Source organism: Embiotoca jacksoni, unplaced genomic scaffold (genome assembly GCF_022577435.1).
Source record: "Embiotoca jacksoni isolate LCO1_2020_lvr unplaced genomic scaffold, fEmbJac1.0.p SCAF_21, whole genome shotgun sequence".
NCBI lineage: Eukaryota > Metazoa > Chordata > Actinopteri > Embiotocidae > Embiotoca > Embiotoca jacksoni.
The window spans coordinates 1,225,597-1,239,990 of record NW_027185352.1 but is presented as its reverse complement, the minus strand read 5'-3'; the positions used below and the strand labels follow the sequence as shown (position 1 = coordinate 1,239,990).

At 41.7% G+C, this 14,394-nt stretch overlaps 1 protein-coding gene across 1 annotated transcript in view; it reads left to right on the top strand.

Annotated features, from left to right (window-relative positions):
• LOC138202410 (pleckstrin homology domain-containing family A member 5-like) overlaps positions 1-14,394 on the top strand; it is a 249,450-nt gene that overhangs the window by 196,351 nt on the left and 38,705 nt on the right. Inside the window, 3 exon segments of the mRNA XM_069156357.1 lie at positions 4,348-4,634; positions 7,535-7,773; positions 14,225-14,308. Of these exon segments, the coding sequence (XP_069012458.1) occupies positions 4,348-4,634; positions 7,535-7,773; positions 14,225-14,308 (610 nt within the window).

The window sequence follows — 14,394 nt, the reverse complement described above, 5'->3', positions numbered from 1 at the left end:
TAAATGGAAAAATATTAAGCTCAGTTATCTCAGGAATGCATTATATTATATATTATATATTATATATAGTCTCAGTGAACTACATTTGACTTTGGTTGGAGACAAAATATTGCGATTTTAGTTCCAACACTGGTGTAAATGTTAATACAGTATCATGTTGACAATCAATAGTAAACTGTTTAATTTAATTTCAGAATGGCTCCATCAGTGTTTATGATATGAATTAAGCTCCAAAAACCAGAGTTCACAAAGCGAAGAGTCCAACAATCTGTGGAGTTTTATGATGGAAGCTACTTCATCCAAATGAGTTATTAATAATTAATCATGAATTCATAATCTTGCCAACTCTGATATTCTTCTTTGCCAAATGTTCCCACAAACTTGGAAAGCCTTCAGAATCTGATTCATTGTTTTTGTATCAGCAAGAAAATCCTGTTTTTAGTGTGTGTAAGCAGGAAGAGGGAGTTGGAAAGTAAGAAGGGGATCAATAAGCGGCCCTGGAGCCCAGAGGAGATGTATTTTTCAGTGTGATGTCCCCTTCAAAGGCGTGAACAGGATCAGCCTCCCCGACAGCCGGTTGTCCCTTCACTGACTCAAACCTCTCCAGCTGGTTCATTAAGTTTCTACCACAGTTAGAAGATCCTCTCGTCCCGAAGCTGAAGACGACCTGACGCTGCTTCTGATGGATTATTGATGTTCGTCACGGGTAGCCTGTGAGACATGATCAGACATAAATCATTTACGTCCCACGGACCCTTCTACTTATTTAAATGCAGAAAGTTGAGCTCCAGACAGGACTGTGCAGGCGGTCAGATCTTTTACTAACAAGGGAATATCGTCTGACACAAAAATCTGGGAGTTAAACTTCAGCTGCTGAGCAGAGCAGATGTGTTGTCAGAAAATCAAACAGAGAGGATGAACTTTAAGGACTTTATGACTTTGACCTCGACCTGCTCAGTCTGGGTTTTCCATGCGTATCTTTGGTTTATTTATCGAATCACTGAGCCCTGCTGTGATGCTCATGGACGGTGAACCACACTTCTGTAGGCAGGATTAAAGGCATACAAACTACTTCGAATGAAGTGTTAATTAAATCATGTGTAAAAGCAGACGTGTCTGAACAGCAGCAGATAAAGATGAAAAGTGACCAAATGAAATGTGGGCAGAAGGAAAAGAGTTTGAGAGACGTTTGAACCTTTCTGTACCTGTTTTCTCACTTCTGGCCAACCTGTGCTGAAAGTATTAAAACATAAAGTAAGTCTTTAAAAAAAAAAGTGAAGCATCTTTATTAATAAAAATAATTCCTCATTTCCAATCAGAAAGTCTCTGCTCCTGTTTTCATCTCCAAATAAAACTCTGTTCACCAGAGGAACAGGAACAAGAGGAGAAACAGGAAGTGAAATGTGTTCTTCACATTAAAATGATGATTAAATGTTTGTGATCAAAGGAAGTGATTCCATATTACTGGATGTTAAATGAGTTTTCTCCACACGTCCAGTTGTCAGAGACGTCTCTTTGTTTGTTTCATCCAGCAGGTCTATGTGTTGAATGAACATGAATTAAACAGCATCTAAAGCTCTTATTTTGACAGCTGATGTAGTCCTTGTTTCTATATTCCAGTCACAGACGCTCTGTTCTGGAAACATACACAGCTTTTAGGACCTTTTAGGACTTCTAGGAAATTATTTTAACTTTGAGGTCTTGCAGTTTGTTCTAATTCCCACAATTTTACTGCAAAAAGCTCACCTCACTCCACAAATTAGAGAAAATCTGCTGCAAAATAATACATTTTTGATTGCAACAATCACAAAAACACTGCAAAATCCTGGAGGGACTGACATGTATGGACTAAATCATGCTCAGCCATAGTACAGCCCGTCAGGCCACACCCACTCTTTGTATAGATGCTGCAGATTGAGGTATCAGCTTCTTTCTTTCTTTTTATTTTGTGATTATGATGATGGATGAATGATGAGAGTGTGTGTGCGTGTGTGCTTTTTTTTGAGTGTATCTTATAAAAAGACATATTTGAAAAGTAGAAATTTTATAAGTAGAAAGAATCTGGAGTTTCAGGATCAGGATTTTGTTGAGAATAGTAGAAAATAGCCCAAACTCTATAACAATATGAAAGGTAAGGATAAATAAGGCTATAATATAGAGTGAAGACACCAACTCTCCTTATTATACCAATAGATGTATCTATTTTTTTGCTAATCCAGTCAGTATGTTCATCTCTCTGCTGAATGTTAAAGTATGAAAGGCTCCGCCCATCCAGGTGATAAATGCTGATAGTCAGCCAGAGTAACAACGACCATAATATATTTCTCATAAGGTCAAAGCCACAGTCTCAGAAAATGAAGCCTTCCTTTTAGTGATTAGCTACTAATGGCTGCGATGTTAACGAGCATCTCATTACTTGGTGTTCCCGGGTCAAAGTGAAAGTGAAGCAGAGCTCTGCTAATAAAAGTTGTATGATAATTAAACCCAGTGAAGCAGATCATACATGTGGAGGCGCACACACAGATAATTAATGTGGTTCCTGTTGAGTGGACCCTGATTAAAGCCATTGATCCGCTGGCTGCAGGAACAGCGAGTGCAGGTGTTTAATTTAATTATTCTATTCTATTTTATTTTATTCTATTTTATTATATATACTGTGTATTTTTATATTTAATATTTTTTACTGTTATTTTATTTCTTTCCTGTATCTATAAATGCTGCTGTAGCGAAAAAAAATGTCCCCTTGGGGATTAATAAAGTAACTATCTATCTATCTATCTATCTATCTATCTATCTATCTATCTATCTATCTATCTATCTATCTATCTATCTATCTATCTATCTATCTATCTATCTATCTTATGGAGGATCTGTCGGTTCCTTTGGTTCTTGGAATGAGGTGAGAGGTCGAACCGCTGCAACATCTCAGGAAGTGTCTGGATTTTATGACTCTACTGGATTTGTTGTCAGAAACCAAATGTTACGTATTGTTCAGTTTACTATTGAACGTTTTTATTCTGATTGCAACTGCATCAGGTAACCTGATGAAACTCAGACAATTCAAAGTGATTATTTAACACTGCACATGGCAAGAGGTCACAGACTTGATATAAAACTACAGACTTGATATAAAACTACAGACTGGATATAAAACTACAGACTGTTTATAAAAGAGTTCGTAGCTTCAGGTCTGAAAAATAGTTCTGATCCAGAAGTGTCTTCAGCTGCAATACCAGCGAGTGCCACTAGAGGTCGGCTCCAAAAAGCCTCCGGCTCCATAGACTCCCATTCAACTTCTCTCATCAAATCCAAAGTGAATAAAATGTGTCCATCAGTTATCTCGGTGTTGTTAGCTAAAGTCACTCCTTCTTATTAGTTTTCTGGAGGTCCATCTGAAAATAATCCCTCATTCATTAGAAAAGAAGATTCAAGAAGACCTGTTTTTGGGGGCGTGTCTGTTTGATTGACAGGCCTGTGGTGCAGTCAGGTTACAGCTATCGGTGGGCAGGACGTAGTATCGTCAGGTTTCCAATCAGATCGGTCAGATCCACCACTGGCTCCTCCCCCAGCTCGTCCAAATATGGTCACTTCCTGCTCCAAACCACTCCGAACTAGCAAAGATGGTGACGGACAGAATCTGAACTGGAGGATTCATAATGTTCACAAACCAACGAGTGATGTCACTGATGGATGATGACATCACTGATAGTTGATGACATCACTGATGGTTGATGGTTGCAAGCGGTTCCCAAAACACACTGCAAATACATTAATGGAGACATTAACAGTAGAAGGTGATAATAAGAAACTGCATCCTGACCTTTTATAAAAGCTGCCCTGCTGTGGGGGAAGCTGCTCTTTTAACGGTAGATAATTCATGTCAGGGTGAGGTGAAGAGTATCTAACATGGAGACTGCTGCTAGGAAAACACGTTCATTTACATAGCTTATTGGTACAGTGTGTCCAGGGTAAATGTTTCCCTCTTCACTCTTTACACTCAACTGTTGCACTTAATTTTATAAAATGTTGAAGAACCATATAATTGTTTTACTAGTTTTTGTTTATTGTACATTTAAGAGAATCAAAAACACAGAACGCTTCAAAGTCAGGTGCCGAAAAGGAACCATTCAGTCCTGTAACTCTGAATGCGGTTTGGAAAACAGCTCAGACTCAGATATCAGAGCTTCCCTTTGACTTTGTGCCAACAAATACCATCTGAAAAGTTTGATTTTGTGTTTTTGTATCTCCACAAAGAGTGAACACAGGATCCAGATCCAGACTTTAGACTACAATCTTGAACCTTCCTCTAATGGAGGGGTTAACAGATCATTTTTTCTCATCTTCCAGCGTTACATCCTACCAGACCTTACCGAGGAACATGCCCAGCCACCGGGCCCAGATCGTGCCCCGCTACCCCGAGGGCTACCGCACACTGCCCCGCAACAGCATGATGAGGCCCGACAGCATCTGCAGCGTGGCGGGCTCCGTGTACGACCGAGCGCTCCGCCCGGCCTCCACCACCACCGTCACCACGGCGGAGAAGAGGAGGTCAATGAGGGACGACACCATGTGGCAGCTGTATGAGTGGCAGCAGAGGCAGGCCTTCTCCCGCCACAGCCTGGCTCAACCGACAGGTACGACATCCGCAGGAACACACCTCCATCCGTCCGTCCGTTATCTACACCCGCTGCACCCTGAACAGGGTCACGGGAGGAACGCCTTTATGTCCTGCCGTAGCAGACGTGGTAGTTTCTGAGAGAGATCAGTGAAATATTGATGAAGCCTGTTAACCTTCTGACATTTTAAACATTCTTGTTATTAGTGCTGGTTGTTCTGTCAGACACGGTTTGATGTGAAGTATCCTGAATACCAGAGAGGAGCTGAACATGTGGCTACGAGATCCTCCTCATTCTTTGTCCCAGTGGCCAAGAAGTAAAATATTCAAAAAGTGATAACAGGACGCCTCCTTTACCAACTGTAAACAAGATTGATTATTAGAACACAAGTTCTTTTAATGCCAGGTACATCATCTCAGTGTCATGACAAGCTTGTGGGAATTAGGTTGGACTACTAACCAGACAAAGTGGGCAACTACCCAGGAGTTGTTTGTGTAACAACTAAAAGGCATCTGAAAAACCCCAGAGGCTGAAGACTCAATCTTAACGCCCTGGATTGAAATGGGCCCTTTGTCGTTTTCAGAAGCTTAGTTGAAAGTATTAACAGCACAAAGTAAGCCTTTTCTGACAAAACTCGCTTTATTAACAAAAATAACCCCTCGTTTACAATCAGGGAGGCTGCCACAAAAAACTCACTTAAAAATACAATTACTGCAATTACATCACAATTTTTGAGAAAATCTACTGCAACATCAAACATTTGTATCACAACAATCACAAAAAAACTCAGCGAAATCCTGGAAGGACTGTAACTTGATTCAGCATAATTCAAACTCAAACTAATTCATGAAAGTGGTTATCAGCCTGTTGAAGTTAGCTTCATGTTTTCAGGACAGTATTAGAAGTGACAACAGTTCAACTTTTCTATTCATGTCAACAAAACAAACAAAAAGAACAAAGACTCATTCTGGTCGTACATGAAGAAGGAAGAAGAATCAGGACTGTGGAGTTTATTTTAATCCTTAAAAACCTTTAAACAAGCTCTCAAACGTGAAAAAGTCCGTGGAATTATATATTTATTGTGTTTTTCACACAATTCAACAATTCATCAATTCAACAATTCCCACATAAGCTAGGAGGGAAAAAACTCCTCTTTAAGGGAGAAAAACCTCCAACAGAGGGAAGAAAAACTCCCTTTAACAGGAAGAAACCTCCAACAGAACCAGGATCAGAGGTGGGCGGAGCATCTGTTAACAGAACCAGGATCAGAGGTGGAGAACATCTGTTAACAGAACCAGGATCAGAGGTGGGCGGAGCATCTGTTAACAGAACCAGGATCAGAGGTGGGCGGAGCATCTGTTAACAGAACCAGGATCAGAGGTGGAGAACATCTGTTAACAGAACCAGGATCAGAGGTGGGCGGAGCATCTGCCTCGACCGGTTGGGGTGAGAGGAGAGCAGAGAGAGAAAAGGACAGCATAGAGATAAAAGAGAAGAACTGTTGGTGGAGACGACAATCACAGAGCAGAGACATGCAGCTCCATGACGGGACATCTGGAAAAGAAAGAACAGAAACTACACGAGTGAAGGAACTGAATGGAGACAACAGATAATAAGAAGAAACTATGGGAGAGAAAAAGATGGTGAGGTATGAGTCAGTTAAAGAGTAGGAGGAAAGAAAAGAAGCTCAGCATGTAACGAGGTCCTCCAGCAGCCTCGGCCTATAACAGCATAACTAAGGGTTGGTTCAGGTCTACCTGAGCCAGCCCTAACTATAGGCTTTATCAAGAAGGAACGTTTTGAGTCTAATCTTAAAGCTAGAGAGGGTTTCTGCCCCTCCAACACAAACTGGGAGCTGGTTCCACAGGGGAGGAGCCTGAAAACTGAAGCTCCGCCTCCCATTCTACTTCTGGAAACTCTAGGAACCACAAGTAGACCAGCGTACTGAGAGAGAAGTGCTGTGCTAGGATTATATGGTTCTATAAGATCTCTAAGATATGATGGAGCCTGGTCATGTAGAGCTTTGTAAGTCATCAAGAGAACTTTAAATTCTATTCTTGATTTAACAGGAAGCCAGTGAAGAGAAACTAAAACTGGAGAAATATGATCTCTCTTGTTAAATCCCGTCAGTACTCTTGCTGCAGCATTTTGGATCAGCTGCAGGTTTTTAATGAGTAATTTGGACATCCTAACAACAAGGAATTACAATAATCTAGTTTAGAAGTAACAAACACATGAATGAGTTTTTCTGCGTCACGCTGAGGAAGGATTTTCCTGATTTTATTCATATTACGTAGATGAAAGAAGGCAGTTCTGGAGATTTGCTTTATGTGGTGTCTAAAGGACAAATCCTCATCAAAGATGACTCCAAGGTTCCTCACAGTTTTGCTGGAGGCCAAGACAACGTCATCGAGAGTAACTAAGTGATTACAGAAAGAGTTTCTGAGGTGTTTAGGACCAAGTACAAGAACTTCTGTTGTGTCTGAATTTAGAAACAGGAAGTTTTTGGTCATCCAGGCCTTTATGTCTTTTAGACAGGCTTCAAGTTTTACTAACTGATTAGTTTCATCTGGTTTTATAGAAAGATATAGCTGAGTGTCATCTGCATAACAATGGAAGTTGATGCAGTGCTTCCTGATGACATCTCCTAATGGAAGCTGTACAAAGTAAAAAGTATTGGGCCTAACACTGACACAGCTCGTTTTATAAACCACCACCACGTGTTTCTGTTTGTTCAGTGTGTGTTGGTGATTGTGACCGTGTTCATTACTGGGTGCTCCATTTAACTCTTCATTCATTTAAAATCATATTTGTTTTCCAAACACTCAAACTTTCTATTTCAGGATATAAATCAGATTTCATGACGGTTACAGAACAGTAGAAGAATCTGACTCTCCTGGTTGTGTTTGTGTGTCCAGCTGTGGGTCACTACGGCACCCTGCCCAGCACAAAGACCATGGGCAACATCTCTGAGCACGCCGTGGCCCACTCCATCCCCACCTCCCCGTCTCACGGCTCCCTGGCCCTCTACAGCACCTTCTCTCCCCCCCGCCAGCAGGTCGCTCACAACCCCAGCAGCTCCCACTCCGAGGTGTCCTCGCCCGTCTTCGGGGGTGACACGACGCTGGACCGCCGACAGCGGGCGCACCTGGCCAAGGTAAACTCATTCAAATTATACACAGATTTAATTCCCTCAGCACATTTAAAACAAAATGAAAGATAAAAGCACTTATTAAAAGACGGATGCAAGAAGTGAACACATTAAAAACTAAGTAGAACGTGAAGTCGGTGCATTAAAGTGACTCGAGGAGTAATCAGGTTGGGAGGTTGTTACAGAGACATGTGAACTAAAAGTGTCTTTGATGGCCGGACTGACGGACAGTTAACGGGAGAGAAGCAGCAGCTACATACAATGTCAGATCACTGGTGGAGTCTCAGAGATCTGGTCTCTATCTATCAGTCACCAGGTAAAGTTATGGGGATGATTTTTCAGTTTAGACCCGTTTATCTGTTTATCAACCCAAATATCTGTTTTGTCTTTCACTTTGGGACATTTTGAGCTACTCAAACACTGTTTCATGACATTCTGAAGACGGCTGACCGCCCACAGAGTCTCAGATGAAGCAGAGTGTCGAGTCATGTATCAAGAAATAAGATCTGAACTGAAGAGCCTAGAGAGACACTATAAGTCATATTTACTATCACATTTACTGAGTAGTTTCCAAGTGAATATCTTTAATGTTGACACTTTTTAAGTCCTATAGTTTGTTCATATAAAGCTTCACCCCGAGTTTAAGTTCAAGTTTAGCAGAATAAACATCACCACATACCGAACACACCTTCCTACAAAAATGAACCTGATCCACTGAAAGCATGCTGAAAATGTCTGCACCTCAGTGTGTTCATGACGGTGAAACTCAGCGACCAATGGATCAATGGGATTTATCAGTGCATTACTTTAATTCGGCGCTCAGATAGGAAGTAGTTGCCAGCATGGCTGTTGCCTGAAAACATCAACGTTGTGTATTTTGAATTCGGAGCAGCCGAGCACAAATCCATTGCCAAGGGACCAGGCTACATCCAATTACCAGCCTGTTCGCTGCTATCCACCCGTTGTAATATATCAGACTATGGCTTGAAGTAGAGGAAATGGTTTGGCGAACTTAGGAGGCTCTCTTGAAATCATCCAACCCAAAGAACACCCTGAGAAAGAGTGAAATATAAAGATCTTCCTGATGGAACTCAGCGTACAACATCCTCTGTCCTCAGACCCTCGATTTCAGATCTGAGCTGTGACCTCCTTCACACCACGAAGACCACTTTATATTCTGTTTGGTAGAAATGAACTCAGCTGCTTTTCACAGGCCCCCACAAAGATCTGCAGTCGATCTGATCAGCCAGCTGTTATGTGTGATTTAATAAGATGTAGGGTTTTTAGAGAGCTTCCATCTTTATGTTGAGCTGTATTTCCCAAACAAAAAGTGCTGTGCGCAGCGACAGTGTGTGCATCTGTGTGTTTGTGTCGTTATCGTGAAGTCTGATTCGGGGTTTGAGGGGACAGCTTACACTTTCTGAGATGATGAAGGGTTTCTGTGAATATCAAGTCATCCTGACAATCAGAGCTGAAAAGCAGAGAGGAAATAACAAGAAATCACACGCAGTTCAGTTGTTTATCTCTGCATCCAGAGGAGGAAACACAGCTGTCTCTATTCAAACACTCAGTAATCGGCTTGGCGTCCCGTTCCCCATCAACTGAGGAGGCTCTCAGAGGTGGAAACAGTTGTGGATGTGAAGAGTCCACAGATGTTCCTTCTGCTTTCCCACTGAGAGTCTTCAGAGAGACGACCAGCTGACTTTTCACATCACTGGATGAGTCCAGTCCTCCTGTTACAGGTCCAAAGCTCAGGCTCAGTCTGTGAGACCGACATTACACACACCAGACAGTTTACCAAAACACACCAGACAGTTTACCTCAACACACCAGACAGTTTACCTCAACACACCAGACAGTTTACCTCAACACACCAGACAGTTTACCAAAACACACCAGACAGTTTACCTCAACACACCAGACAGTTTACCAAAACACACCAGACAGTTTACCTCAACACACCAGACAGTTTACCTCAACACACCAGACAGTTTACCTCAACACACCAGACAGTTTACCTCAACACACCAGACAGTTTACCTCAACACACCAGACAGTTTACCTCAACACACCAGACAGTTTACCAAAACACACCAGACAGTTTACCTCAACACACCAGACAGTTTACCTCAACACACCAGACAGTTTACCTCAACACACCAGACAGTTTACCAAAACACACCAGACAGTTTACCTCAACACACCAGACAGTTTACCAAAACACACCAGACAGTTTACCTCAACACACCAGACAGTTTACCTCAACACACCAGACAGTTTACCTCAACACACCAGACAGTTTACCTCAACACACCAGACAGTTTACCAAAACACACCGGACAGTTTACCAAAACACACCAGACAGTTTACCTCAACACACCAGACAGTTTACCAAAACACACCAGACAGTTTACCTCAACACACCAGACAGTTTACCTCAACACACCAGACAGTTTACCTCAACACACCAGACAGTTTACCTCAACACACCAGACAGTTTACCTCAACACACCAGACAGTTTACCTCAACACACCAGACAGTTTACCAAAACACACCAGACAGTTTACCTCAACACACCAGACAGTTTACCAAAACACACCAGACAGTTTACCTCAACACACCAGACAGTTTACCTCAACACACCAGACAGTTTACCAAAACACACCAGACAGTTTACCTCAACACACCGGACAGTTTACCTCAACACACCAGACAGTTTACCTCAACACACCAGACAGTTTACCTCAACACACCAGACAGTTTACCAAAACACACCAGACAGTTTACCTCAACACACCAGACAGTTTACCTCAACACACCAGACAGTTTACCAAAACACACCAGACAGTTTACCTCAACACACCGGACAGTTTACCTCAACACACCAGACAGTTTACCTCAACACACCAGACAGTTTACCTCAACACACCAGACAGTTTACCAAAACACACCGGACAGTTTACCAAAACACACCAGACAGTTTACCTCAACACACCAGACAGTTTACCAAAACACACCAGACAGTTTACCTCAACACACCAGACAGTTTACCTCAACACACCAGACAGTTTACCTCAACACACCAGACAGTTTACCTCAACACACCAGACAGTTTACCTCAACACACCAGACAGTTTACCAAAACACACCAGACAGTTTACCTCAACACACCAGACAGTTTACCAAAACACACCAGACAGTTTACCTCAACACACCAGACAGTTTACCTCAACACACCAGACAGTTTACCAAAACACACCAGACAGTTTACCTCAACACACCAGACAGTTTACCAAAACACACCGGACAGTTTACCAAAACACACCAGACAGTTTACCTCAACACACCAGACAGTTTACCTCAACACACCAGACAGTTTACCTCAACACACCAGACAGTTTACCTCAACACACCAGACAGTTTACCTCAACACACCAGACAGTTTACCTCAACACACCAGACAGTTTACCTCAACACACCAGACAGTTTACCTCAACACACCTCAACACACCAGACAGTTTACCTCAACACACCAGACAGTTTACCTCAACACACCAGACAGTTTACCTCAACACACCAGACAGTTTACCTCAACACACCAGACAGTTTACCTCAACACACCAGACAGTTTACCTCAACACACCAGACAGTTTACCAAAACACACCAGACAGTTTACCTCAACACACCAGACAGTTTACCAAAACACACCAGACAGTTTACCTCAACACACCAGACAGTTTACCTCAACACACCAGACAGTTTACCAAAACACACCAGACAGTTTACCTCAACACACCAGACAGTTTACCAAAACACACCGGACAGTTTACCAAAACACACCAGACAGTTTACCTCAACACACCAGACAGTTTACCTCAACACACCAGACAGTTTACCTCAACACACCAGACAGTTTACCTCAACACACCAGACAGTTTACCTCAACACACCAGACAGTTTACCTCAACACACCAGACAGTTTACCTCAACACACCAGACAGTTTACCTCAACACACCTCAACACACCAGACAGTTTACCTCAACACACCAGACAGTTTACCTCAACACACCGGACAGTTTACCAAAACACACCAGACAGTTTACCTCAACACACCAGACAGTTTACCAAAACACACCAGACAGTTTACCTCAACACACCAGACAGTTTACCTCAACACACCTCAACACACCAGACAGTTTACCTCAACACACCTCAACACACCAGACAGTTTACCTCAACACACCAGACAGTTTACCTCAACACACCAGACAGTTTACCAAAACACACCAGACAGTTTACCTCAACACACCAGACAGTTTACCTCAACACTGGGGGCCTATGGGTGTGTGGGGGGCCATGAGAAGTTGCCAATACTTCCTTAACAGTATTCCAGCTTTGCTTTAATGGTAAAAAATTGAGCACAAACATCTTGTTGAGATGTTTGTTTGACTTCATCTTTGTTTAACAGTGTTCAGCCTCAATGGATAAGTTCCTGTCGGCCCTCTGAAGCAGCTGAATTTAATTACATTCACGTGTAATTGTTCTGTGTTTGCTAACATAGAAAGCAGATGTTGGTGAACAGATATCAGGATGAAGCCGTGACGGAAACGTTCCTTTTGTTATTTTCCCATTTCTTAATAATGTCCCACTTTTATTGCAGCAATGTTTCATCGGTTTCATCACTGAATGAATTCCAGTAAAAAGCATTAGTGATGCTTCTGCAAGCGTTATATAATAAACAACACAGCACATGTTCTTCACATCACTGACGTTCATTCTCTCTGAGCACAGCGGTGTTCTTTTGTTTTTAGTCAAATGTATTTTATTGTTGAGGGATGGCTCTGGACTTTGACTGCCACAGTGTGTGTACTGTGTGTGTACTGTGTGTATACTATGTGTGTACTGTGTGTATACAGTGTGTGTACCGTCTGTATACTGTGTATGTACAGTGTGTGTACTGTGTGTCCTCTGTGGAAATGTTTAATTAGATTTTGATGGCAGCTTGTGAAACAAAAGAATCAAAGTAACACTGAAGACTTTTTCACAGCTGTAAAACTTTTTTAATTATTCAATTAATAAATGCCTTTATGTGTCGCTGCACGGTTGTGCAATGAAGGTGAGTGCTTCCCCCACAGTGGTGTTTACTATAGCCTATAATAATGCATTCAAAAGAAGAAGACACCATCAACAAAGACAACACACACGCTCACACATTCAGATCATTGTAATAAAAGTTATAAATACTATATATATATATATATTGCACAGTTAATATTGTTCATCTCAGTATCAAATATGACATAACCAGCTGTCTGCATGTGATCGAGCCACTCGGCAGCACGTACAGATAAAAACAGAAGCCTATAAAACAAAGATGTCAGTGGATGTGAAGGGAAATAAATTCACCTGAATTGAGGCAGAAATTAGTCTGCACAAGTTGAAAATGTTTCACTCCTGCAGGAAATGTGAACATATATATTCATAAATGTACATGAAACAACAGGAGGAAAAATGAGACACACTGAAACAAACATTTTAAGTTAAATTTTTCCAAGCAGGGAAAGTTTTATCCCATATTGCACTTCTGCAGTCGTTGTGCAGAAGCCCAATCAGATCTGTACTAATTTTAATCTCATTAAAAATACATTTCCACATATTAATTCATCTTTAATGGCAGAGCAGTGAGGGATAAACAGCTGAGATAGTTAGCTATTAGATGAATTAGTTCCTTAGCTGATAGCAGGAGATAAACCCGGTATCACAGCAGTGTGAAATAGACACGCCCGTCCGCTACAGAACGTGAGATAGTCACGCTCAGCGATGTCTACGCCTGACAGTAACACGTTTTACTGTAGCGTTTGCTGATGTCTATTACACGCTGTGGTCTGTAGTGATTTCTAGGAAAATGAAACCTACTTCAACCATGTGACTTACAGGAAAATTAAACCACTGGTTGAAACTTGGCTGGGGTTAAAAAAAAAAAAAGTCCTTTGCACTTTGTTCATTTACACATTTACGTGCGTGTAGGTTTCAAGCTATCTCACATTTTGCCGTTGTGGACAGGCGTTTATATTTCATGCTTTGCTTTGATACCGGGTTGCAATAAATGCAATAAAGGGTTGAAATAAACACCGAACATGTTTGGATAGTTCACTGAAATCATTAATAGTATTGGAAGAATAGGTGAAATAGTTAACTAGTTAAATGTAGTGATAAATGGTTGAAACTTCCAGCTTCTATTATTTCAAGTGTGAGGAAGAAAATACGAATTCAACATAATCAAGTTCATGAAAACATTTATGTAAAATTTGTCATCATTTCCTGTTTTATATTAATTGAAATGATGATACAAGACATGTAATGGTTGGTGTTTGATCATGTGACAGGAGATGTGATGATGTGATGACTGATGAAGATGAATGAGTGAAACAGACTCCCATCTGTCCCCCCACAGTACGGCTTCCCACCTGACCGGCGCTCCATCGCAGCCGGCGTCCCTCCTCAGACCATCACCCCTCAGTCGCTGCAGGGAAAGACGGTGAGTGCCCCCCGTCCCCCATCTCCCCCCCCACCTGTACTGTGTCCCTGCTCTCAGTAAACTCCTACAAAGAGGGACAATAATTT